General features: G+C 43.3%; 2 protein-coding genes across 2 annotated transcripts in view; both read left to right on the top strand.

The window, feature by feature from the left end:
• The window catches only part of LOC137656682 (zinc finger protein 91-like), a 430,152-nt gene that overhangs the window by 304,367 nt on the left and 98,442 nt on the right, over window positions 1–27,343 (top strand). The window lies entirely within an intron of this gene.
• The window catches only part of LOC137656309 (splicing factor 3B subunit 3-like), a 158,904-nt gene that overhangs the window by 38,824 nt on the left and 92,737 nt on the right, over window positions 1–27,343 (top strand). Inside the window, exons 4-7 of the mRNA XM_068390481.1 lie at window positions 881–1,051; window positions 1,842–2,014; window positions 8,901–9,048; window positions 18,491–18,597. Of these exons, the coding sequence (XP_068246582.1) occupies window positions 881–1,051; window positions 1,842–2,014; window positions 8,901–9,048; window positions 18,491–18,597 (599 nt within the window). The remainder of the gene's footprint in view (window positions 1–880; window positions 1,052–1,841; window positions 2,015–8,900; window positions 9,049–18,490; window positions 18,598–27,343) is intronic.

Genomic DNA, 27,343 nt, shown 5'->3' with positions numbered 1-27,343 from the left:
ACATCTGCTTCCACTCCGCCATTTGCTGCAACAATAGACCCCAAGTACTTAAACTGATCCACCTCCTCAAGTAACTCTCCATTCAACATGACATTCAACCTCGCACCACCTTCCCTTCTCGTACATCTCATAACCTTACTCTTACCCACATTAACTCTCAACTTCCTTCTCTCACACACCCTTCCAAATTCTGTCACTAATCGCCCAAGCTTCTCTTCCTCGTCTGCAACCAGTACAGTATCATCTGCAAACAACAATTGATTTACCTCCCATTCATGGTTATTCTCATGTAACAGTTTCAATCCTCTTCTCTCTCTCTCGCTCTCTCTCTCTCTCTCTCTCTCTCTCTCTCTCTCTCTCTCTCTCTCTCTCTCTCTCTCTCTCTCTCTCTCTCTCTCGATATTTCCTTTCTTTACTGGGCTATTTTTCCTTGTTGGAGCCTTTGGGCTTATAGCATCTTGCTTTCCCAACTAGGGTTGTAGCTTAGCTAATAATAATGATAATTGTGAAGTGACTATGTGATTGCATAATAATTTCATGATAGATAGCCATTCAAAGATATAAAACTACTTGTCAGTAACAGATCTTACGTTTTATAGAAATGTAAAGAAATGATCTGCTGTGGGTGCAGTATTGCACTTTCTGCAATTTTATCTCGTTAAAGAAAATTTTCCTTGTTGGAGGTAGCGTCATCAATGTGCTTCCTTGCCATGTATGGATAATTGCATAATTTTTTCAGCCTCTATCTGGACCTGCTTTTCAGCCTTCTACTTGATCTTTATTCTTGCTTTTGTTTCCTCTTGCTTCCCAACACTTGTTAACTTGAACTTTATGGTGCAAATTAAGTTAATCAATCAATTAAAAAAAACTTCCCTTCCAGATTACGTTGTTGTCGGGTCCGATTCTGGCCGTATTACCATCTTGGAGTACAGTCAAGCTAAGAATCAGTTTGAGAGGATACACATGGAAACTTTTGGGAAGAGCGGATGCCGTAGGATTGTCCCAGGCCAGTACCTCGCTATTGATCCTAAAGGGAGAGCCGTGATGATTGGTGAGTTTTTTATAGATCAGTGTTTTGCAATTTATGAGTGGAGAAAGAGATTGAAGCTTTTATAATTATTTTTGGTTATGTCATTCATTTCAAATCATTGTTTGGCTAATTGTTGTATATTAGTCATTTGTCTTTTATATTTTACTTTCTACTTATCAGTTTCTTTTACCTTGGTCAGCTATTTTGCTTATTGGTTTTTGTTGGTTTGTAGCTTTCTGTTTTGGGTTTTAAATCATATAAGAAATATTTTAATTTTTAGACGTGCAAACAATTATAGGGAAAGTACAATTCTTTTTTTCTGAAGTTGATAGGGGTTTCAGGCTTAGTAGTGTTCTGTCATTGAGGTATTTCTTTATTTATGAAGATTGTCATTTGCTGTGTTGTTACAAATCCTAAGGTGCTCACACAAAAAAATGTTGGCTAATTCTTAACATGACCATTGGTGGGTTGAGAGGTATGGTTAACAGCCATATTCTAAAATCTGTTGTTAAGGTTTAAGGTTAACCTTTCTACTTGTCATTAACAGCCCACTTTTGAGTGCATGGCAGTGCTAGCGTGTACCCACATTGAATGGAGGAACTGGGAATATGAGTACAGTTTGTCTAGTATGGAGCACCGATTGGATTCTTGATTTTATGATGTTTTGATTGATACAATTGTGTTTTGTTTATATTGTAATTCATAATTGAATGATAAAAATTGTTTATTTGGATTCTATGCATTTGTTTCGATTTAGTATATGTACGTTAATTATTTCATTTCTGCAAGTTAGTATTGCATTGAATTCCAGGTGCTGTGGAAAAACAAAAGCTTGTCTACATCTTGAACAGAGATGCTGCTGCTCGTCTAACAATTTCATCCCCACTAGAGGCCCACAAGAGTAATACTTTGGTGTATCACACTGTCGGAGTTGACGTCGGGTTTGAAAACCCACTGTTTGCTTGCCTGGAAATTGACTATGAGGTAATGGACCATTTTTATTGATTTGTGTGATAATAATTTGTGGTTAAAACTAGCTAGACAACGTTAATAAGAATCACATTACATGTTCAGAATCAGGAGGATGGTGAAAATACTCAAGAGAAGAAACATTGTTATTGGTATGGATAGTTGTTCTTATGCTTATACAAACCTTTTGTCCCTCAGGGGAGCTGGAATGGCAGCTTAATTTGTTAATGAGGTAATTAAAGACAGGTCTTGGGGGAGTAACCCCGTCCACTTTCTTGGCAAATGTATTCCACTTTAGTCTTTGGCTGATATGCGTACAGACCTACTGTCGCGACCTATCTAGAGCCTCTATCACCTCTTCTAAGGAGATTATAAAATCGAGTTGGTTTATTTATTTATTTGAGTGTCTGTCTGTCTGTGGGCAAGATTACATCAACATTGTTCGACGGATTTTGACAAAATTTTCACCACTGATGAATTTTAGGTCTTGGATGACCCCATTAAATTTTGGCGATAATTTGGATCCGGATTTGCATTTATTGCCATTTTAAAGATAACGTTAAAACAAATGATGTATTTTGACGAAGTTTCCCCCTCAGATAGATCTTAGGCCAGGAACGACTCCATTAACTTTTGGAGATGATCTGGTTCCGGATCTGGATTCTAGATCCAGATTAGCATTTTTTCACGATTTTAACATTACACTGAAATAAATTGATGGGTTTTGACGAAATTGTATTTTTATCAAATTTTAACAATGGATAGATATTGAAAGTTTGGAGGTGAAACAGATCAAAATAATGATTCTGGATCAACATTGCACTTTTCACCATATAGAGTCAGCACATGAAAGAGAGGATGCATTGTCCGTAAACGTTAGTAAAATGTTACAGTAGATTCTTGCACAGTTAGCATATGGAAGAAAGGGTTTTGTCTGTAAACTTGAGTAAAATGTTGGCAATATTCATTGGTGGAGGTCTGAAATCTCTGATTGCTCTTATTTTTCTCTTTCATTATGGAAGTGAATGGTTAATTATTGGCTTTGTGGTTATGAATATAAAGTAAGAATTGTTTCTATACTGTATGTCATACAAACTTTCAACTATTAATATGATTATGACTCAGTGAAACTGGAATAGCCATTTGAATTTTTAACAAAGTAGTAGTACTGTAGTATGTAGCGGGTAGGCCCCAACCACCCACCAGGTAGCTAACTTTTTCTTTGATTTTGGCTGCTAGAGAGTACAGACGTACTTCTAGGTATCCTCATCTGGCTGTTTTATTCTGTTGCTCTACTTTCAGATTTGATTTATGGTCTTGCAGACAATTGTGTTCAAGGGATATTAATGGAAGAAGTCCAGAGTATGTAGTGTTTACGTATAAAAGTAATTGTGTTAGTTTTCTATGCTGCATACTGTTATCCAACATACTTGTTTCTTTCGGGCAGCATGTCTGTAGCTGTTGTACCCCTTGTGTATATGGCCGCACAGGAACGACAACAACGTTAACCTAAGGAAGTTTGTTTTCCTTGGATGTTGCTGGTGCTCTGTTGGAAGAAGAGTTCCACTTCTGCCAATTGTGTAGAGAAGGACCACCATCCTTCTTTTTTTCTTTATTGTCTGCTGATCCTGGAAGGCACCAAGGAAGTATCATCTGGTTGTGATGTTGTGGCCTCTATCCTGTGTTATCGTCATTGGCTTGCACGACTCGAGAGAAGACAAATCTCTTACTCTCCCTTTTCACCTGCATCATCTTCATTGAGTATTTGGTGGGACTCCTGAAGAAGGACGATTAAAATACATTGTCAAAAAGTCCAGGAAGTCCGATCAATAGGAGTTCCATACATGTAACTCCTACTGATTACTCCAGAGGGATAGTGCCAGTCAGGATGAAATGGCTTCGCCTTTCTTTTCCCTTCCTTTACTATCACTCTCTCTCTTTGGGGAGAAAGAGGGGATAGGCTCATGCTGAGAGTCTTGCCTTAACCGGAAGAAGCATTGATATGCACTGCTCATGCTTGTGTTGGTCCGAGGGCAGTTGCTATGAGAATCCATGCACACAGGTAATCTACACATATGCGCGTGACGCATCAGGTTTCCACGTGTATTGGTTTTGAACTTCCTACCTTTCAGACTCACAGGCTTTGCATACAATGTTTAACCATAGTGCCCTTTATTCGAACACTTGCAAGGACTAGATGCATACCCACATTAGAATTCCGCACGTACCGAATTTCCACTTGCATGGTCTCTACTTTACCGATGTTATGCACTCTGGCTCTATATGCTATGCGGTCTTTTACGTGCTTCCATTCACACATATTCATGGAAGGACTACGTTTATCTGCATCAGGATTCTATGCTTACGGTCTTTCATACGTATGAGCAATGTCTCCACGCATACAGTTTCTGACAGTTCTGACTTTCTCACATATATATACAAGGTCTCCACATTTACGGTCTTTGACTGTGTTGCCTTTCTCGTTTAAGCGCAAGGTCTCCAAAGGATTCAACAATCCCAGATCTACATTCAGGAGATGGAATTGAGGCAAAGATAGTACTATCATCTGCATATGTAATGAGCTTGTTTTCTAGGCTAGACCACATTTGTACATAGTTTTAAAAGTAATGAGCCAAAAACTACCTTGAGGAACCCCAGATATCACATCTCTACACTTGCTATGGTGCCCATCAACATTACTGTAACTCTTTGGAATCTATTTCTTAAGAATTGAATATTAATGCTAAGAAAAGACCCTCCTACTTCCAACTGTTTGAGTTTGAAGACATGGGGCTCATGATTAACACGGTCAAAGGTAGCACTAAAATCAAGGCCAAGCATACAAACTTCCTGACCACAACCATGGGATTTCTGTACAGCATTGGTAATTGTAAGAAGGGCATCACATGCTCCAAGGCCTTTACGAAAACCAAATAACAAATGAGGGATATAGATTATTTAGTGACTGCCTACCAGTTTCTCGAAGGAACCTAGCATAACACCTGCATCACCTTCATGCTCAAGTAGTAAGGAGATTGACAGGAGTCTTGACTTTCGCTCTTCTAAATGACCAATGTACATTGACGTTTCCCGGGCTAGTTAACCAACCAGATTAGTTTCAGGGACTTACTTCTTCCCAAGGATAAGCCTCCTATCAAGGGTTGAAGTAGCCCGTTGGAAACGTTTGCATGGGGATCTGCCAGACTGGGGTTCGAGTCCTACTCAAGCTTGGTAAGTTTCTTGTAGGGTCTGCATCCTCACCATCCTTGTGAGCTAAGAATGGAGGTTTTGGGGGAGCGTATAGATCTACCTGCTGAGTCATTAGTAGCCATTGCCAGGCCCTCCCTGGTCCTAGCCTGGGTGGAGAGGGGTTTGGCCACTGATCATGTGTCAAAGTATATAAGGTCAGTCTTTAGCGAATTGACATTGTCCTTTGCCTCTGCTATTCAATAGTGTCCTTTAAACCGAATATTTGTTTGTTCCAACACGGAGTACTTACCTCGAACTACTTTCTTAGGAGTATCTGGGATCTCCTCCCAACCGACCAGAGTTTTGTGTAGTTTACCCTAGTCCCGTTTTCTATGAGGGGTAACCTCAGGTGGAGTGATACGCGCCCTGAGGCTAACCCCGGGTCAGAGAGCATGCTTGCTCAGGTCTCGATCTCCAGTAAGTTCTCTGGTCGCGTCGCGATAACATCTCGACGCTCTCTCTCCTTACCCAGTGCGACCATTTGTGTCCCCGACCCCCATTGTGTCTCACGCGGTCCCCACGTGGACCCATTGTGTTCATTCTATACCCTTTCCTACCCTTCTCCTCTGTGTTTGTCGTGTAGGGGCAGCTTATGTTCTCCTACAGCCACGTGTCCGGAGTGCGAGTCCTGGAACGAGGTGCAGTGGGTGCGCTTGGGCACCAAGAAGAAGAAGGCGTCCAAGAGGTCACATAGGAAGCCTCTCCTCTCCTCGCCTCTTACTTCTCCCGATGCCTCGTCGGATAGAGCTTCTCAGCCACCTTCCCCTACCCAGAATAGGGGACGAGGTAAGTCAGTTGTGGGGAAGAGGCCCATTGCTCTTCCCCAGGAGTCTGAGTGGGTGAGGTATAGCACCAAGAAGAAGTAGGCGACGAAGAGGTTGCCTAAGAAGCCGAGCGTCCCTTCCACCCTTGCTTCGCCGGGCGTCTCGTCTGACCGAGCTTCCCTACCACCCTCCCCTACCCAGAGTAGGAGACGAGGTAAGTCCGTTGCGGGGAAGAGGCCGCGGCCCTTCCTCAAGAGTCTGATCTTCAGGATAGTGGGGTTGTGGCGTCGTTCCAGGCGAGTGAGGGGCCTGAGGGAGGGGCAGGAGTGTATATGGGAGACGGAGTTTTGGTGCAAGCAGGCCACGTCTCCTCTGATGACCCCATGTGGGGAAAAATGTCCCTAATTCTTCTCCAGCCTCTTTGGCGTGTTTTTTAGTCACTTCTGCAGCCGAGGGCGCCGCAGAGAAGGAGCTTTCCCCGCCGTCGGACCCCATTGCGTGGGTTTCCCCCAAGAGCAGTGAGTTGGTGACCTTCACCGCGACAGGTTGTTGGAGCTAGCTGCGGCGCCGGGCCCTTCAAGTTGGCGTCCGAGGACGAGCTCCCCGGATAGATACTCCTCCGGCAGCAGCGGCACCTGATGGAGGGACTCATCATGGCAGGTTCCAGTTGACAGGCGTAAGACCGCGAAGGTTCCGGCTCCATCCGCCCAGCGGAGAGAGTCGCCCCTTCGGTCTGGCAGCCGAGTCCTGACCTCCAAAGGACACCTAGCTCGTCACGAGCGCAGCCCTTGGCTTTCCTCGACGGGCAGGCCCGCAGATACGAGAACCTCCGGAAGAGATGTTGGACCCAGGACGGAGGCCCCCGTCCTTCGACGTGAACCCCCGCGAGAGCGTTGGTCCAGGACTCCCCCACGTGCGAGGTCCTCCGTCAGGGTACCCCCGTCACATGTGTCAGCGCGCCCGTCGGAGGATCTCCCAGAAGGAGGCACAGAAGAAGTCGTCCCCCAGGGAGGAATGGGTGCGTGTCGCCATCCCACGCAGACACCTCCTGGGAGCTTCAGCAGTTCCGGGTACCTCTGGCTGGCTCCCAAGGGCTCGTTCTCCCGCTCCAAAGTACGCCCCCTACAGCAGACCGGCATAAGTCCGCGAAGGTTCCGACTCCTTCCGCCCATCGGAGAGTCGCCCCTTCGGTCTGGCAGCCGTGTCCCAGCCTCCAAGACTTCGACAGGCCGGCCAGAACGTGAAAGACAACAAGCAGCCACGAGGAAGCCCACAGCAGCGTGGTCCTCCATGGGGAGAGACAAGTCCAGGACGGAGGCCTCCGTCCCAGCGGCGATGCCCGTCCTCCATCCAGAACCGCCGAAGTCGTACCACGACATCAAAGGATGCCTTCACCCCAAGCGGGGCCCCCCTTTGTAGGTGCTCCTTCTCAGGCAGAAGGGCATCCGACGGAAGGCTCAACGGACGAGGCCCCCGCGTACAGAAAAGTACTAGCCCTCATCAGACGGCACCACAGGCTGGACGAACCGTAGCCCGTGACGGATGAGGACTGGCTCTCGGGCCTCAGCAGGTTGGTAGATATCCCCGTGCAGCAGAGGCCCTCACTGGCTGGCTCCCTAGAGCTCCTTCGCCATCCTCGCGGTACGTCTCCTCCGGCAGACCCGATCATCGACGGAAGTCATCGCACCAGGTCTCGGTCGACAGGCATAAGCCCGCGAAGGTTCTGACTTCTCCCGCCCAGCGGAGAGAGTCACCCCTTCGGACTGGCAGCCTTGTCCCGGCCTCCGGTTCTTCGATGGCCCGCCCTGAACGAAGGAACCAACCAGCCAGCACGGGGAAGCCCGCGGCTCCATGGATCTCCGCAGGAGCTCCATCCGTCCAGTGGAGTCGGCCGCTGGCTTGACCCGGCAACATGGCATCCATACCCGGTACCACGACAGTTCCATTCTGGCTTCGTGGGCAACCGCTGGTATACCAGGGTACTCAAACCCCACGGATTCCCCGGGAGGGGGTAGACCCATGATGGATGCCTCCGTCCCAGTGGCTCCATCCGTAATGGAGCTAGCCGCTCCATCGTCCCGGCCAGCCCCATCCAAGCATTGGAGGTGGCCGCTGACACACCCATGACGGCTACCTCCGTCCCGGCGGCTCCATCCGTGATGGAGCCAGCCGTGCCATCGTCCCGGCCAGCCCCATCCAAGCATCGGAGGCGGCCGCTGACATGGCAGGGTACTTAAACCCCACGGATTTCCCCGGGAGGGGGTAGACCCATGACGGCTACCCCCGTTCCTGATGAAGGCAAAGTGGTTTTCCCCCTAGCGGGTCGAACAAGGCTATTGCCTCTCCAGTGCCTGCCTCAGTGGCCACTGGAGAGGCCCCCCCACACCTTTGCCCAGTGCCTCTTCGGCTCCGTCCGCCCGTCTGATGTAGAAGTTGGCACACGTATCTTTCCCTTGCCTTGCTCCCCGTAGAGGAGCTTCGACTCCACAGTTAGCCTTCAGACCCTCCTGTTAGGAAAAATACAAATTACTTAAAATTTGTGATATTAAATGTAGGAACAAATTGCAAATTTTTGAATAACTACAAATCTGAGACTTTTAGATTACATTGCCTGCCTCTGCACCTTGCAGGTCTTGAGTTGAAGGTCAAAGTGAGGTTTACTATACCTGATGGGTGGATGGGGGCTATCTTACACCCAACAGACAACCATTGTTTACGTTATTAAGAGTTTAACGGCCATTTCCAGTTTTGCTGAAGGCATGGTTAAAGGTCAATGGTTTTTATAGTTAAGAAAAATATAGATTACTTTCAAAATGAGATTTAATTTAAAGATTGATTAAGTAGTCTTTTGTATGTACAAAGATTTTAGCTTTATATTTATGTTATAGGAAGCAGATACAGACCCTACTGGAGAAGCCGTCCATCGAACACAGCAGACTCTCACATTTTATGAATTGGATCTTGGTCTGAATCACGTCGTGAGAAAGTATCACGAGCCCCTGGAGGAGCATGCCAACTTCTTAATCTCCGTCCCAGGTAATGTTCTATTGCTCTATTTGTTATATTTTTAAAGTACTGCATGTTGAGTATTATGTATTGACCACAAAAGGTCGTTGGTATTACTTTTTATTTTTTAATGTATGTGCTCTCTAAATGACATATTTTTTTTTCTTTTAAATAGCTAGGCCCTTCCAGTTAAACACAGGCTCTTGCAACTATGTAGCCCATAATGGTATACATGTATTCAAATTTATACAGGGTGGTTGTTGATCAGGGGTCCCTTGAACCTCTTCAAGGCACACTCCTGATTCCATTCTCAGTCCAGATTTTGCCTATTCTAGAAGAGGAAAAAATCTCTAGGCATTGTTGAGACCTCCCCTACAAGAAAGATAACATTATTTTGTGATTTCATTTAATTAATTACAGGCGGGCCTCGATATCAAGGGGTTCGAGCTTTGCGGATTTGGTCATTCACGGTACATAGAATCTTATAACATATTAAATAAAAAATCACCTATTCACAGTTTCACGATAATTACTTGTGGGCTGACGTTTTCAAACCCACCCCACAAAGGAGAACAGCCCAACTTAATAGCTAACTCGTGAAACCGTTAAGTGATGAACTCAGTGTATAGTAATTTTAATACAGTAACAAAAAGTGTATAGTAATTTTTAAATATTTAACTTAGCCGGTGAATATATAATAGCTGCAACTCTGCGGCTCGACAGAAAACACACTCAAAAAACTCGCGAGCGATCGCTATGAAGGTTGCGGGTGTGCCCACCAGCGCCAACTGTCGGCCAGATACCACTCTTGTATGTAAACAAAACCTTCAATTCTTCTCTGTCGACGTTGACGACAAGACGTATTCATACTCGCTGTAGAACCTGGAGTTTTCTTAACATATTTGGTGAAGTACTTCATTTTGGTTTGAGCTTTCGCAGTACAGGTGTTTTATCTTCAACTTAAATCTTGAACTCGTTTTTGGATAGATTTAATTTTTGATGACTTTGGATTGTTTTTTGGACTTTCCTTGACTTTTAAATGGCCGACCCTTCCCTCAGTACGGAAGTGTGTTTAGGCTTTTAGCAATTATCTTATCACGTTATAAATTAATTATAGATTTTCCTCTATATATTTTATATCTCAACCGCCTTTATTAGGCCTCTTCGATTAGCTTTCCATTTATAATAAACATCAAAATAAATTTTAATGATTTGTTTATATGCGACCTTTCCTGAGAGTAGGCGGTCCTAACTTGGAAACCGAAGTTAAACAACGTTGAGCCCTTTCAATCGTAAATAGCTTTTAAAGAGCTAATGATTTAAAACTTATTAAATGAATATTTTTTAATAGATATTTTATGAAAGATTTTCTTTGAATAGTCTTCGTACTGTTTCAAAGATGAACTAACGTTTAGTTTATTTATGCTACGCAGTTTGCGCTCTATCGTTACGATAGAGAGAGAGAGTATCACGGTTTCACTTTGCAGAAAGAGTAAATCGATTCTGACGTTTTGTTCATTCTTCTTTCAAAGCTTAAATGTTTTAAATTCTATTTTAAAGGAACTTTTTAATTGAAAAACCTTTCAGTTTTTTCCTTTGGTCAAATAACCTGTTTTTTTGACGAAACGTAAGTGGGCTCTTCTCTTAGGTGCGAAATCAAGAGAGAGAGAGAGAGAGAGATAGAGACGGAGGGAGAGAGAGGAGAGAAAACATTCCGATCTTTATCTCGTCCCAAGCGGGTAACGTTGTTCTCGAGTTACTCTCGTCCCTAGTCTCTGTACGGGAAGAAAGGATAAAACGTTTTTAGTTTTTTATTCTCGTCCCAAGGCAATGTACGGTGAGAGATTGAAAACGTAGTTTTGAATGAACTAGTGTTTAGTCTCTTCCCCAGCCACTGATTTTTTTTATCTTAAAATATGTTTACTGTTTTTTGCTGGTATTAATGTGCTTACATTATACGACTGATTTCGCAATTACAACCTTTTGATGAGGGTAGAATTGCGTGCTTCAGGTAGAAATCAGTTTTATTCATACCTAATGTGAATTGTTAAAAAATTCGATTTCAGTGAAATAAGTGCAAAACAGAAAATCGTAGTGATAAAGTGATATTGCGCAAAGTGTTATCAGTGTTGCGACCGAGGGTTCGTCTGTTCGTGACTGTCGTTCGCCTAGTCCGGGACCTCTTGCAAGCTCCCAAGCCCAGGGGAGAAGTAATGTCGTACGACTTATGGGTTCGAGAGGCCTTGATCAGCGAACAGACGTTCCCTCTATGGTATCGGGTGTATCTTACCAAGATCACCCCTACCATAAGGCGAGAGAGACGATTTTCTCCTCGTCATCCGAAGGCTTTTCGCATAAGAAACCGTGCAACAAGGTTTCGAGGCCCTTTAAGCGAAAGTCAGTCCTTTCAGGACAGGTCCAGCGTCCTGGTTTTAACCATTAGGACAGCTCTGACCCTATGCAGTCATCGGAAGACTGCTCGCCGCCTAACAAAAGCGTAACACAGACTCCGAGAGTCTTTTTGTAGGCAAGGTTTTGCGGTCTCAGACGTTACCCTCGTCTCTTACCGCAACCATTCCCGTTGATCCTAAATGGGTTGTACGGCAAGACATGCAGAATAAGCTTACCTCCCTTATGGAAGACTATTCTGCCGATAAGTCCGTTGAGCCTAGCCGTTTATCTCATCGAGATCCTGGCCTTCAGCCACCCTAACGTTCCTTTGTGCGTCCTGTTGACGTTGGCGTAGCCAAGTCACGTCAGTCAGGTTGTTTAGAACCACACTCGATGCGGTCTCGTGTGGATTTTCAGCCACATTTGGACGTTAGGCCACTTGCTGATGCTCCTGTTGACGTTCAGGACGTTCGCTAACAATCGGAGTTGACTTGTTTTGACGCTGAGCGTAAACCTCCGCATTCTAGAGTTGTTTTGACTGCTCAGTCTAGGCGGTCAAAGCAGTCTCGAGTGGACGCTGTGCGTCCTCACGCACCTGTTGTTGTTGACAGTTCACAGACTGTCAAGCAGTTACATGACGTTGCGTCCTGGTCTCACGCACCTGTTGTTGTTGACAGTTCACAGACTGTCAAGCAGTTACATGACGTTGCGTCCTGGTCCGCTACTAATGCACCAGTGCGTGTGGACTCTGCTTGTAAAGCATTGCCACCACGGTAGGTCTCTCCCTTGCTTGAGACTCGGCTATTATCGGACAAGGTTCCTTCAGATGAGGAAGTTGCTGTTCCCCCTCCTACTGATATTCCCTTGAGGACTCTGTCAGACAGAGAGGAGCCTAAAGCTGCTTAGCCCTCTATGGACTTTAAATAAATCATGCTGATTTTTAAGGATCTTTGTCCAAACCTTTTTGTAACTGCTGCTCCTCGTTCACCTAAACGTCAGAGCTTACACTAGGCCTAGCTACTTCGAAGCCGTTGTTTTATAAGCTAGTGCTCTCTCGCTCTTCTAAGAGAGCTTTACGTTTGCTAGGCGACTGGTTTATCACCAGGAGCAGTTTGGGGGAGACAGCCTTTGCTTTCCCTTCTTTTAAACTGGCTTATAGAGCGAGAGTCTGATATGACACGAGAGAAGTTCTCGGCTTGGGAGTTCCTGCCTCTGCCCAGATAGACTTCTCAAACCTCATAGACTCTCCCTGGCGCCTGGCCATGAGACGCTCCAAGATTTTACAGGTCGACTTCACAGCTATTTTCGAGCCTTTGAAGTTTTGCTGTACAATTATGTCATGCATAAACAAGGCTTTCAGGGATGGCTCCAATGATCTGACAGCCACGTTCTCTGCAGGAACAAGTCCCTCAGTGATGGCTCCATGATTTGGCAGCCATGTTCACTGCAGGAGTACGTAAGAGGCAAGTGCGCTCAATGTGTTCATTGTCAAGACAAACTTCACGATGAAGTCTACCAGGCTGTCTTGACAGCATTTATGGAAGGCGACTGGATGGTCTCTCTCGACCTTCAGGAGGCATACTTCCACATTCCTATACACTCGGATTCCCAACCGTTTCTGAGGTTTGTTTACAGGAATGTGGGGTACCAGTTTCGAGCCCTGTGCTTTGGCCTCAGTCCTGCGCCTCTCGTGTTTACGAGGCTCATGAGGAATGTGGCAAAATCCCTCCATCTATCGGGGATCCGAGCCTCCCTGTACTTGGACGACTGGCTTCTCAGAGCATCGTCCAGTCATCACTGTCTGCAGGATCTACATTGGACGTTGAGTCTGGCCAGGGAGTTGGGACTTTTGGTCAATCTAAAAGTCCCAACTGATCCCATCCCAGATTATTCTATATTTGGGGATGGAGATTCGCAGTCAAGCCCTGCTCGAAGTCCAACTAATGCTGAAACGAAACGTTTATTCAGTCAGGAGTTGGAACAGTCTCGTAGGGACTCTCTCATCCCTGGAGCAGTTTGTCTCACTAGGGAGACTACACCTTCTGCCTCTCCGGTTCCATCTAGCCTTTCACTGGAACTAGGACAAGACATTAGAGACGGTATCATTCCCAGTCTCCGAACCAGTAAAGGCATGCCTGAAATGGTGGGACAGCAATATCAGTCTGAGAGAGGGACTATCCCTAGCAGTCAAGAACCCAAACCACGTGTTGTCCTCAGACGCGTCGGATTTGGGTTGGGGTGCGACCCTGGACGGTCGGGAATGCTCGGGTCTGTGGACCTCAAGTCAGAAGAGCATGCACATCAACGGCAAGGAGCTATTAACAGTCCACTTGGCCTTGATGATATTAGAAGGCTTCTTCGAAACTTAGTGGTAGAGGCAACTCAGACAACACCACAACTTTGGCGTACATCTCCAAGCAAGGAGGCACACACTCCTTCACGCTGCTCGAGATCGCAAGGGACCTTCTCTTATGGTCAAGAATTCGAGGCATCTCCCTGTTGACGAGATTCATCCAGGGGGACTTGAACGTCTTGGCAGACTGTCTCAGTCGGAGGGGTCAGGTGATACCCAAGGAATGGACCCTCCACAATGACGTGGGCAAGAGTCTTTGGGCTACTTGGGGTCAACCCACCATAGACCTCTTTGCCTCCTCGTTGACCAAAAGGTTACCAATCTATTGCTCTCCAGTCCTAGATACAGAAGCAATCTACATAGACGCGTTTCGACTGGATTGGTCTTTTCTGGACTTATATGCATTCCCACCATTCAAGATAGTCAACAAGGTACTGCAGAAGTTCGCCTCTCACGAAGGGACAAGGTTGACGTTGGTTGCTACCCTCTGGCCCGCGAGAGAGTGGTGCACCGAGGTACTTCAATGGCTGGTAGACTTTCCAAGAAGTCTTCCTCTAAAGGTAGATCTGTTATGTCAGCCCCACGTAAAGAATGTCTATCAAAGCCTCCCTGCTCTTCGTCTGACTTCCTTCAGACTATCGAAAGACTCTCAAGAGCTAGAGGCTTTTCGAAGGAGGCAGCCAGTGCGATTGCAAGAGCTAGGAGAGCTTCTACCATTAGAGTATACCAGTCGAAGTGGGAAGTCTTTCGAGACTGGTGCAAGTCAGCATCTGTGTCCTCGTCCAGTACCTCTGTAGCCCAAATCGCAGATTTTCTTTTACATCTGAGAAAGGTTCACTCCCTTTCAGCTCCCACGATTAAGGGCTACAGGAGCATGTTGGCTTCGGTCTTTCGACATAGAGGCTTAGATCTTTCCAACAATAAAGATCTCCAAGATCTCCTTAAGTCTTTCGAGACCTCTAAGGAACGTCGTTTGGCAACTCCTGGATGGAACTTAGACGTGGTCCTAAGGTTCCTCACGTCAGACAGGTTTGAGCCATTACATTCAGCCTCCCTGAAGGATCTCACCCTCAAGACACTTTTCATAGTGTGCTTGGCTTCGGCTAAAAGGGTCAATGAACTTCATGCCTTCAGTAAGAACATCGGCTTTTCTACAGAAAAAAGCCACTTGTTCACTTCAACTTGGTTTCCTGGCCAAAAATGAACTGCCTTCTCGTCCTTGGCCTAAATCTTTTGATATTCCTTGCTTATCAGAGATCGTAGGCAACGAACTGGAAAGAGTATTATGTCCTGTTAGAGCTCTTAAGTTCTATTTAGCTCGTACTAAGTCATTACGAGGGAAATCTGAGGCATTAGGGTGCTCAGTTAAGAAACCTTCATTGCCTATGTCAAAGAATGCTTTGTCATATTTTATCAGATTTTTTTAATACGAGAAGCTCATTCTCACTTGAATGAGAAAGACCGATGTTTGCTTAAGGTTAAGACGCACGAAGTTAGAGATATAGCAACCTCCGTGGCCTTCAAGCAAAATAAATCTCTGCAAAGTATTATGGACACGACTTTTTGGAGAAGCAAGTCAGTGTTCGCGTCATTTTACTTAAAAGATGTCCAGACTCTTTACGAGGACTGCTACACACTGGGTCCATTCGTTGCAGCGAGTGCAGTAGTGGGTGAGGGTTCTACCACTACACTTCCCTAATTCCAATATCCTTTTAATCTGTCTCTTGAAATGTTTTTAATATTGTTTTATGGGTTGTTCGGAAGGCTAAGAAGCCTTTCGCATCCTGGTTGATTTAGCGGGTGGTCAAAGTCATTTCTTGAGAGCGCCCAGATTAGGGGTTTGATGAGGTCCTGTTGTATGGGTTGCAACCCTTGATACTTCAGCTCCTGGGAGTCTTTCAGCATCCTAAGAGGATCGCTGGGCTCCGTAAGGAAGACAGACTTACAAGGCAGAGTAATCGTCTAAGTCAACTTCCTTACCAGGTACCTATATATTTTGGTTTTGTTATATTGATAACTGTCAAAATGAAAAAACTCTTAGCTTATACGCTGTAAACATAATTAACTCTGGTCTCTACCCACCTCCTTGGGTGTGAATCAGCTATTATATATTCACCGGCTAAGTTAAATATTTAAAAATGATATTTTAATTATAAAATAAATTTTTGAATATACTTACCCGGTGAATATATAAATTAAATGACCCTCCCTTCCTCCCCAATAGAGACGCAGCGGGACGAGAAGAATTGAAGGTTTTGTTTACATACAAGAGTGGTATCTGGCCGACAGTTGGCGCTGGTGGGCACACCCGCAACCTTCATAGCGATCGCTCGCGAGTTTTTTGAGTGTGTTTTCTGTCGAGCCGCAGAGTTGCAGCTATTATATATTCACCGGGTAAGTATATTCAAAAATTTATTTTATAATTAAAATATCATTTTAATACAATAACAAAAATGATTAAAGGAAGTTCATACATACATTATGCTTTAGTAATATTTTATATATATGTATTATGTAATATATAATGCGGGTGAAAAATATAAAAATGCATTGCAGTTAAAAGAAAATATAATTCTCTCTCTCTCTCTCTCTCTCTCTCTCTCTCTCTCTCTCTCTCTCTCTCTCTCTCTCTCTCTCTCTCTCTCTAATTTTCTTAATTTAATTATATATGATATAATTAGAATTTATATAAAATTAATAGTAACTTCCTTATTTGTTAAAAAAAATGTAAACCTTTTTTTAACCTTTTTTGAAATTGCCATCACATGATGATATGAAATTTGTTCTATTATAATGATCTCAAGTTTTGATGAGTTAATTTGATGCATCATCTTGAATAGGATATTAATTTCTACACTACAGTTCCCTTAGGTTGTAAATTACTCACAGCTGTCAACCTATACTTGCAACTGTCGACCCTTTTTTTTTCGTTTTGGATGACTGATAAATACAGTACTGTAATTAACTGGAAATTATGGTGCGACGTATTTCTTCTTCCTATCTTATGTTATGTTTAAAGAGATTTAAAAAAAAAAATGAAATTTTTTTTATTTAGAAATAAGAGAGATAGAGGAAAAACATTTCTTTATGAAACAAACAAAATGATACTTACTGTATCTGCTTTAAAGCCTGGTGTCTATATTATTACAATTAGAATTTTATTTCTAATTGGAGTTTTATTTCTTCTTATACAGTAATTTAAACAGGCTTAAATGTGTTGTCTTTTTCCTTCTATGTATTTAAACTAAAATGCTTGTACTGTATTAGTTTATTATGCAAGAAGGAATAAAATATTATGGAAAGGAAATGATAAGAAAATAATAAGATGAAAATGGCGAAAAAAAAGAAAATTAATTAAAAGAATATGATTAAAATTTTATGTAAACATGTTAATTTACGTAGATGTAACATAAGGATTTTTGCTAAGAGAGAGAGAAAGAGTGTTATTTACATCTAGAATTTTGTAAACATTTGTGATGTTTTTTAATTTTTAGTCTTTTTTTCACTTTTGTTTAGTGAGTTGTCTTACTTTGTACAATTACCTCTGAAAAGTAGTATGAACTGAAATACTATGATAGAAAGCACATGAAAAGAATGTAGTGCAGTACAGTGGGTTACTTAATGTGTTTGTCAACCCTAGGTAGGTAATGGTCACCGAGGTTTGGTAGGTTATGAGTTGACCCAGCTAGGGCAGCAAGCATTTGTGGATTATTATTATCATTACAAGCTCGGCTATAACCCTAGTTGGAAAAGCAAGATGTTATAAGCCTAAGGGCTCCAACAGGGAAAAATAGCCTAGTCGGGAAAGGAAACAAGGAAATAAATAAACTACAAGAAAAGTAATAAAAAGTCAAAATAAAATATTTCAAGAAAAGTAACAACAATAAATTAAATCTTACATATATAAACCAGATAAACTTCTACAGTACAAGAGGAAGAGAAATGAGATAGAACAGTGTGCCTGAGTGTACCCTCAAGCAAGAGAACTTTGCGCCTGTCTCTGTTACCTAACCCTCGCGAATGTAGAGGTCCCTTACTATGGTTGGCAAGCAAAGTGCAAGTGTTGGTGCTGTACCCAAGAAGCCTAGAAAATCTATAACATTGGAAACTAAGCAAGGTTTTCTTAATATCGCTTTCTTTTAGTTTAAGGGGACACTACTGTACTGTACTTTTATTGAAAATATCACTATGGCATTTTAAATTTCCACATTTTCTACTCACAGGAACAAAGTATGCATTCTAAACTGTTGTTGTCTGGTTAATATTACTTAATGTTAATGAAAAAAAGATGTGGCGCAGGTATTAAATTTATTACTGTATATTAACATTGGATTGGAAAACGAGTGAACTTTGGGGAGCTTGCAGGATTGTATCTTAACGTTTATAATGGAAGTCAATGGTAAAATGCGATTCGACGAAAAAATTATCTCTTGGACGAATGCTTTTTCTTGAACAGAACTCATTCGTATAGTGGGACATTGGTGTACAGTATTAGTAGAAGTAAAACAGTAAATTGTAAGAGAAATTATAGAGAAAACAAGGAAGCTAAAAAAGGAGGACTAAATCCACTCGTGTGGGCATGATCAACAAAAGGAAGAATTTACTAGGCTTATAATAGTATTACGGTGATAATGATTTTTAATTATTGGGAAAAATATCTCTTCCCTAATTTTACCTGTAATATGTAGCTGTATTTTTGTTATTTTTCAATACCTTTTCTCCTTGCAGGAGGTAATGATGGACCCTCTGGTGTGTTAGTTTGTTCAGAAAATTATATCACTTACAAGAATCTTGGTGACCAGCCTGATATTCGATGTCCGATTCCTAGAAGAAGAGTAAGTACTGGTATTTCTTTTGTTCCATAAAGTGATGACAATTATTATTATATGTATTGTTTTATGCAACAGCCCCTGAGGTAATTCTGGCCTATCATTGAAGAACATATGAAAGTTTAGAGTTGTGAATCAACGGTTTTCCTACACGTAATACAAACCTTCAATTTTTAATAGGATTATGACTTCAACGAAGCTGGAATGGCCATTTTAAACTTTTAACGAGGTAGTAGTAGTAGTAGCTGGCGGTTACCGGTAGGCCCTAACCACAAACTAGGTATCGTAGGCTACACTTTGACTTAGGCCACTACGGAGCATGCACATAGGCCGCTATGGAGTATGCACATAGGCCGCTATGGAGTATGCACATAGGCCGCTATGGAGTATGCACATAGGCCGCTATGGAGTATGCACATAGGCCGCTATGGAGTATGCACATAGGCCGCTATGGAGTATGCACATAGGCCGCTATGGAGTGTGCGCATAGGCCGCTATGTAGTATGCACACTGGCCGCTGTGGAGTATACGCATAGGCCGCTATGGAGTGTGCGCATAGGCCGCTATGGAGTGTGCGCATAGGCCGCTATGTAGTATGCACACTGGCCGCTGTGGAGTATACGCATAGGCCGCTATGGATTATGCACATAGGCCGCTAAGGAGTATGCGCTGCTATGGAGTATGCGCATAGGCCGCTATGGAGTATGCACATAGGCCGCTATGGAGTATGCACATAGGCCGCTATGGAGTATGCACATAGGCCGCTATGGAGTATGCACATAGGCCGCTATGGAGTATGCGCATAGGCCGCTATGGAGTATGCACATAGGCCGCTATGGAGTATGCACATAGGCCGCTATGGAGTGTGCGCATAGGCCGCTATGGAGTGTGGGCATAGGCCGCTATGTAGTATGCACACTGGCCGCTGTGGAGTATACGCATAGGCCGCTATGGAGTGTGCGCATAGGCCGCTATGGAGTGTGCGCATAGGCCGCTATGTAGTATGCACACTGGCCGCTGTGGAGTATACGCATAGGCCGCTATGGATTATGCACATAGGCCGCTAAGGAGTATGCGCTGCTATGGAGTATGCGCATAGGCCGCTATGGAGTATGCACATAGGCCGCTATGGAGTATGCGCATAGGCCGCTATGGAGTATGCACATAGGCCGCTATGGAGTATGCACATAGGCCGCTATGGAGTGTGCACATAGGCCGCTATGGAGTATGCACATAGGCCGCTATGGAGTATGCACATAGGCCGCTATGGAGTGTGCGCATAGGCCGCTATGGAGTGTGGGCATAGGCCGCTATGTAGTATGCACACTGGCCGCTGTGGAGTATACGCATAGGCCGCTATGGAGTGTGCGCATAGGCCGCTATGGAGTGTGCGCATAGGCCGCTATGTAGTATGCACACTGGCCGCTGTGGAGTATACGCATAGGCCGCTATGGATTATGCACATAGGCCGCTAAGGAGTATGCGCTGCTATGGAGTATGCGCATAGGCCGCTATGGAGTGTGCGCATAGGCCGCTAAGGAGTATGCGCTGCTATGGAGTATGCGCATAGGCCGCTATGGAGTGTGCGCATAGGCCGCTATGGAGTGTGCGCATAGGCCGCTATGGAGTGTGCGCATAGGCCGCTATGGAGTGTGCGCATAGGCCGCTATGGAGTGTGGGCATAGGCCGCTATGTAGTATGCACACTGGCCGCTGTGGAGTATACGCATAGGCCGCTATGGAGTGTGCGCATAGGCCGCTATGGAGTGTGCGCATAGGCCGCTATGTAGTATGCACACTGGCCGCTGTGGAGTATACGCATAGGCCGCTATGGATTATGCACATAGGCCGCTAAGGAGTATGCGCTGCTATGGAGTATGCGCATAGGCCGCTATGGAGTGTGCGCATAGGCCGCTATGGAGTGTGCGCATAGGCCGCTATGGAGTGTGCGCCGCTATGGAGTATGCGCATAGGCCGCTATGGAGTATGCGCCGCTATGGAGTATGCGCATAGGCCGCTATGGAGTATGCGCATAGGCCGCTATGGAGTATGCGCATAGGCCGCTATGGAGTATGCGCATAGGCCGCTATGGAGTATGCGCATAGGCCGCTATGGCGTATGCGCATAGGCCGCTATGGAGTATGCGCCGCTATGGAGTATGCGCATAGGCCGCTATGGAATATGCGCATAGGCCGCTATGGAGTATGCGCATAGGCCGCTATGGAGTGTGCGCGTAGGCCGCTATGTAGTATGCACATAGGCTGCTATGTAGTAGGAGTATGCACATAGACCGCTATGGAGTATGCACATAGGCCGCTGTGGAGTATGCACACATGTCTCGTAGGTATCATCTGGCTTTTTTATGCTATGGAGTATGCACATATGTCTCGTAGGTATCATCTGGCTTTTTATGCTATGGAGTATGCACATATGTCTCGTAGGTATCATCTGGCTTTTTTATGCTATGGAGTTTGCACATGTCTCGTAGGTATCATCTGGCTTTTTTATGCTATGGAGTATGCACATATGTCTCGTAGGTATCATCTGGCTTTTTTATGCTATGGAGTTTGCACATATGTCTCGTAGGTATCATCTGGCTTTTTTATACTATGGAGTATGCACATATGTCTCGTAGGTATCATCTGGCTTTTTTATGCTATGGAGTATGCACATATGTCTCGTAGGTATCATCTGGCTTTTTTATGCTATGGAGTATGCACATATGTCTCGTAGGTATCATCTGGCTTTTTTAATGTATTGCTTTTCTTTCAGATCTACATAATAAATGGTCTTGCTTGGAACAATTTATTTCGACAGGAAATTTAAGTGAAAAACTCATAATAGGCAATTATGAGTTCATTAATAACATCCTCCAATGGAAAGCTTTTTAGGGATATTAATGGAAGAAGCTGAGAATATGCAGTGTTTCCTGGTAACTAATTGTGGGACAAATATCTGTGCTACCTACCGTTATCCAACAAATTTTTTCCTGTTGGGCAGCATGTCTGGTGGTGTCCTATTTCTCGTGTGTGGCCATGCATCGACGACATTAACGTGAGCCTAAGAAAGGAGGCTTTCCTTGGACATCGCTGGTGCTCTGTTTGAAGAAGATTTCCTCTGTCGCTGAGTGGGAAGGGATGAAGCAACTGCCCTTCTTTCCTTCAGTGTCTGCAGAGCCTGGAAGGTGCTAAGGATATTTTACTGGCTGTGCTGTTGTGGCCTTTTACCTGTGAGAGCATCGTCATTGCCCTGCATGACTCCGAAGAAGATGGATATTCCTCCTCCCCTGCCTAATTTTTGCTGTTTTTGCAGCAACTTCTGAAAAAGAATGATTTGAAGACATCATCAAAGAAGCCCAGGAAATATAATCAGTAGGAGTCACGTACATGTAATTCTTAAAGTTTCTCTTCCTGTTTGAGAGTGCAGTACCAGGATCCTCCCTTATTGAATAAGTGCAGAGAGTTGTCCCAAAGATGGAAGAAACATCAGCACACTAAACACTGGACAGGTGTCTGGGTAATTGGTAAAGGTGTTCTCATATCTTTTACCTGTGCTCAGTTTCATGCCGGGAGGAGTAAGGGCCGAGAGTTGTCCTCTAGTGGGAGGAAGCATTGGTTCTCACAACTGAGTGTATGCAATGCCAGTTGGGATGAAAGCTTGCTGTTCTTCCTTCTCTATTTCTAGGACTTTTTTTTTTCCCTTTCGGGAAATGGAAAGAGATGTTGTACGTGCCAAAGAGATATCAGTTCTCACTGCTACTTCTACATCCCCTTCACGTGTTACAGAGTTCCAAAGACGACAACTGAATCTTTGGAAGTGATGCCGGCCAAGGGAGAAGTCACCAGAGCACAGGATGACTGATTGGACTGAGTCTCTTGAGACTTTGACTGATTCCTGTGTATGGTTTCTTGGGAGGATTAGTGTTCTGCCAAGCTGGAGTCTCGAAACTGGAAGGTGATTTGGTGCTAGGTACCGGAGCTCATGCTCCTGCTACTAGCGCTAGATCTCTTGTGAGAATGAAACTAACCACAAGCACTGTTGGTCAGGATGTAAGCTGCTGCCTTCGTCCATCTCCTGCCTTGGGAGGTTCCCAATCCACTTCAGTGACATTGTCGTCATGCTCACCACCAACGAAGCTGCTGCCTAAGGATACTGCTAGAGGTGTATGAGTCTTTAAATCATTCCTCTCCCTCAACCAAGTGACGAGTACCTCCCCTGACCGATCTCTTTTTGCAAACATATGAGATGGATGGTACATACCAGGACTGTATCTCCTTGAGAAGATGAGCTTACTACATTCTCACCTTGTACGCAGGGCTAAAGACTTCATATTGGGAATGTATCCTTCCCTGAGAATATGTTTCGGTATGTGTACAGTCATTCATGGACCGAACACGAGGCTGCAGTCCTTGTTTCCTTCTTTCTTCAGGACGTTTGGATGGCATATCATTAACAAATACAAAGGCAACTTCTCTGGTTGGATGAGTAACTTTGGACTGATGTACTCACTTCTCCATAAAACTGCTTTCCACAAGTTCTCTATGCCCGAGCCTTTATTCACTCCAAGGATGGTCCACTCGAACAAACTTCCATGCGCATGAACTTCCAAGAGCTTGAGCTTCACATCCACGCTCGTGATCATGTAAACCCTTGATCGTCTATGCTCACAATCATCCACATGCACGAGTTTTACAAACAGTCATGCACGTGCACAATTGTCTTTGCCCATGATAGTCCATGTGCATGATGGTCAATGCCCGTGATTGTCCACATGCACGAGCTTACTAAACATTATCACTGTGTACAAGGTTTACGAGCACGATAACCACTAACTCAATCTTCACGCGCAAATGATCCACAATTTACAGTCCAGATTACCTCCAGTGCCCAAACACTTTGTCACTGCTGTACTTGAGGAGTCTAGTTATGACCAGTCTTCTCCTCCTCTTGTCACCGCTGATCAATCTCTCCTTGTGTACGCACACTGAATGTACAGTGAACCCTCGCTACTTCGCGGTTCGACCATCGCGGATTCACCACTTCGCGGATTTTTTTCATAACCCATGTATATACATATATCGCGGATTTTCCGGAAATATCGAAAATACCACGATGTGACCGATGGTGCGAGATTAGAGAAAGTAAGGAAAATTGAATCATGATCGATTTTCAATATAAATGAAACTTTGAGGAGCAACAAAGATATCATTTGTTAGAGAGATAGAGAGAGGTAAGGAATGGGAGGTAGTGAAAAGTAGCCCACAGAGAGAGAGAGAGGTAAGGAATGGGAGGTAGTGAAAAGTAGCCCATAGAGAGAGAGAGAGAGAGAGAGAGAGAGAGAGAGAGAGAGAGGAGAGAGAGAGAGAGAGAGAGAGAGATAGAGAGAGAGGAGAGAGAGAGAGAGAGAGATAGAGGGGGGTTTAAATGTAATAAACAAAAAAATTTTATAGGTTATAACACATTGGTGCTTATGTAATATCAACTGTATACTGTAGACGGTTTGAATAAGTTAAGAAATGGTATAAACGATACTTTGTTAGTGTATTCGTACACACTCAAGAGCGGCAGCTAGATGACAGCTGATCTAATCACAGCCAAAAGTAAAACAAAAAGAAGTCAACAATACTCGATTTTTAAAACACACCCGAAATTTAAAAACAAAAGTACACGCTTTCTTAATGTGCAATTAACTATTTAAAGAGTGGCAATTTTCTAGAATAAAATGATATTTCCCAAAAAATAGTTGTTTGCTGATGAAATCGGATGCCGTATTTTTAGCTATGATTGAAATGGATGTAGACTCGGCCTAATTTTTTCGTTTCGTATTTAATTGACACTAAGAAAACTAATTTTAGTTTCTTCATCTAAATGTAAGTATTGTATAACACGAAGAGAGAGAGAGAGAGAGAGAGAGAGAGAGGAGAGAGAGAGAGAGAGAGAGAGAGAGAGAGAGAGAGAGAGAGAGAGAGAGAGAGAGAATGAATCAGCTGTTGTAATCAAATGGCGTGTTTTTGTTTCGTGAGAATTTCATCGCCACGACTATAACAACAACATACTGTACTGAACTTTACAGTATTATACAGACTACTGTAATATGATAAAGTAAAATATTTGTAATCTATTTTATATGAAATGGGGCTATTTTTTTTTTAAATTTACATTTACGTATGTAAAACAACTCTCTCTCTCTCTCTCTCTCTCCTCTCTCTCTCTCTCTCTCTCTCTCTCTCTCTCTCTCTCTCTCTCTCTGTCTCTCTCTCTCTGTCTGTCTGTCTGTCTCTCTCTCTCTCTCTCTCTCTCTCTCTCTCTCTCTCTCTCTCTCTCTCTCTCTCTCTCTCGTAGATTGTTTTCCTGCTTTGCTACGTATGTATGATTTTATATAGATACGGTAAATAATATTTGTTATAACATATTTTATAAAAGCTTTTACTGTAATATCATTATTTATCACTTTCATCATGCACGTTAAATTCCTTAGTTTGTTTACTGAGCGTACTTTATGACGCCGTCGTTTAAGGCGGCGTCATAAAGAAAAAAATTTCATTTGGAAGTCCTAAGAAAAATTAAGTAAAACATTAGCAATAACCAAATCAACATACTGTACTGAATAATCAATATAATGAATGCAAAAGCTAACCTATACACAGATGTGTAAATGCGTTTGTTTCTTCATTATGATCAGAGATAAACAAACAAAAAATTGGTTGCCATTTTTTATCGTGCTATTTGGCGTGTTTAGGAAACGCATGATATAAAATCGCCTTTAATATTTGTGCCTGTTTTAGTTTAGGGTACTGTAGTACATGCATTAAGTGTTCTGTACATTAAAGGGTAGTTTGTTAACAGTACTACGTACAAGGGAAGGTTTTAAAAGTCTGAATATATATGTTAAATAAATAGGTAAATATGGTGTCACTACTTCGCGGATTTTCACCTATCGCGGCCGGGTCTGGAACCTATCTACCGCGATAAACGAGGGTTCACTGTATCTACTTGGTAGGCCGATCCTAATACGTTATGTATCTGGAATAATCACTTCCCCGAGAATATGTTTTGGTCCGATGTTCATGTATTCACCACGCTTGTCGGATTACGCTCTTTGACACCTCGTGCCTGTTCTTCAGTGACTTTTGGGTCATTGAACTTTTGGCATCTGCTTCATTCCAGCTTTCCCCGTAAATGATTCCAGTAGAAAAGGAATGTATGCCTTGGCCAACCTACTACTTAGAAGAGGAGCCTATGATCAAGTAGAATAGAGAGAGAAGTCATCGGCCATACTATGTTGGGACACCGCTTCTTGTCCGGTCAGCAAATTAAGCAATGTTGGGTCTGGTCAGTACTTGGATGGGTGGCAACTTGAGAACACCGCATGGTGTTGGCAATTAGATAGTTGTTTTTGATTTATAGAATAAATGACGATATGACACACGTTCGCTTACCAACCAAGTTAGTGATCAACCCACAGTATTTAGGTCTTAACTTTTTTTTTAACTCTTTGTTATTTCCAAAGGCCAGCAAGCCTTCTCTTGTAAGTGGTAAGTTTGACTTGCCTTCGTGTTTTTTTTTTTTTTTAACTAAGCTAACCATTTGATTACCGCAAATACAAAGTTTGGTTGCTGGATCCTTATATCTCGCCTCTTGCTAAAGTAAGTTTAAACAGTTGGGAAATGGTGTTTCATATAATTTATGGTCTTTAAAATATTTGTTATCAGTGATGTTTCAGCTCAGCTGGTAGGTTGCCTCAGGTGAGCACTCTGAATGATGGTGCGTTTTCACAAGCTTGGCTTCTAGTTCATCATGGGTTTACATTATTGTGATAATTTCTTACTTTTATGTTTTTAGTACATTTACAAATCTGGCTGTAAAGCAGTGTTAAATATTACAGGTTATTGGATATTGTGTATTTACATTTCCACAATTATAGTCGTTCTACATAACACCTAGATTACGAGGCAGAAGATCGAGTTTAGTATCTGGATCCAGATATCCCTCAACTCGTTAAAGCAAGCGTATTTAAACAATATCCTTTTAATTTGGAAAATTGCATTTCATATAGCAGACACTCTAAGATATTTTGTTATTGGTGTAGTATCAAGCTGGTAGGTTACATATCTTGTTCACTCAGGATAAAAGTGTGTTTCATCCGCTTACAAGATAGGCCTCTAGTTCATCACAGGTTTATCCTAGTGTGGTATTTACTTACACTCAGGTTTTTATTGCCATTATGAGTCAGGCAGTAAAAAAGACTTGAACATTATATTGGTTTATCTGTATTTAGTCAAGAATTATAGTTAATAATAATAAAAGGTTAGTTTTTGATTAGTGCATGAATATTCCTTTGCCGTCGTATCCCTTGTTATGTGCCGTTACATACATCGACATACCTCAGAAGTGATGTTACATATGGTTTACATTTTAGCCATAAGCCTCAGCATCTGCACAACACAAACATGCCAGTTGTAAACAGGATCGGTGTTAGGGCTTATTGGGCTAGAAATCTTGGATGGGAAAAAGAATAAACTCAGGAGCTCTTTCAGAAAAAATTCTATACATCATAGTGTGCGGAGAGAGCTGTTTCTTAACTGTAGAAGATATATAGAACTTCTCATTCCTAAATTTCGTAATGGATAAGACCAATAATTTCATTTTGGGTAGCTCAGAAATGAGGTTAGATCTAGATTCAGGGTAATATGACATGCCTACCCCTAACCTAAATGCTCAAGTAGTAAGTACGGCGTCATCTTTACCATTTA

The sequence above is a fragment of the Palaemon carinicauda genome, chromosome 17 (genome assembly GCF_036898095.1).
Source record: "Palaemon carinicauda isolate YSFRI2023 chromosome 17, ASM3689809v2, whole genome shotgun sequence".
Lineage (NCBI taxonomy): Eukaryota > Metazoa > Arthropoda > Malacostraca > Decapoda > Palaemonidae > Palaemon > Palaemon carinicauda.
Note: the sequence above shows the minus strand (reverse complement) of the source record. Positions and strands in the feature narration are given on the sequence as shown.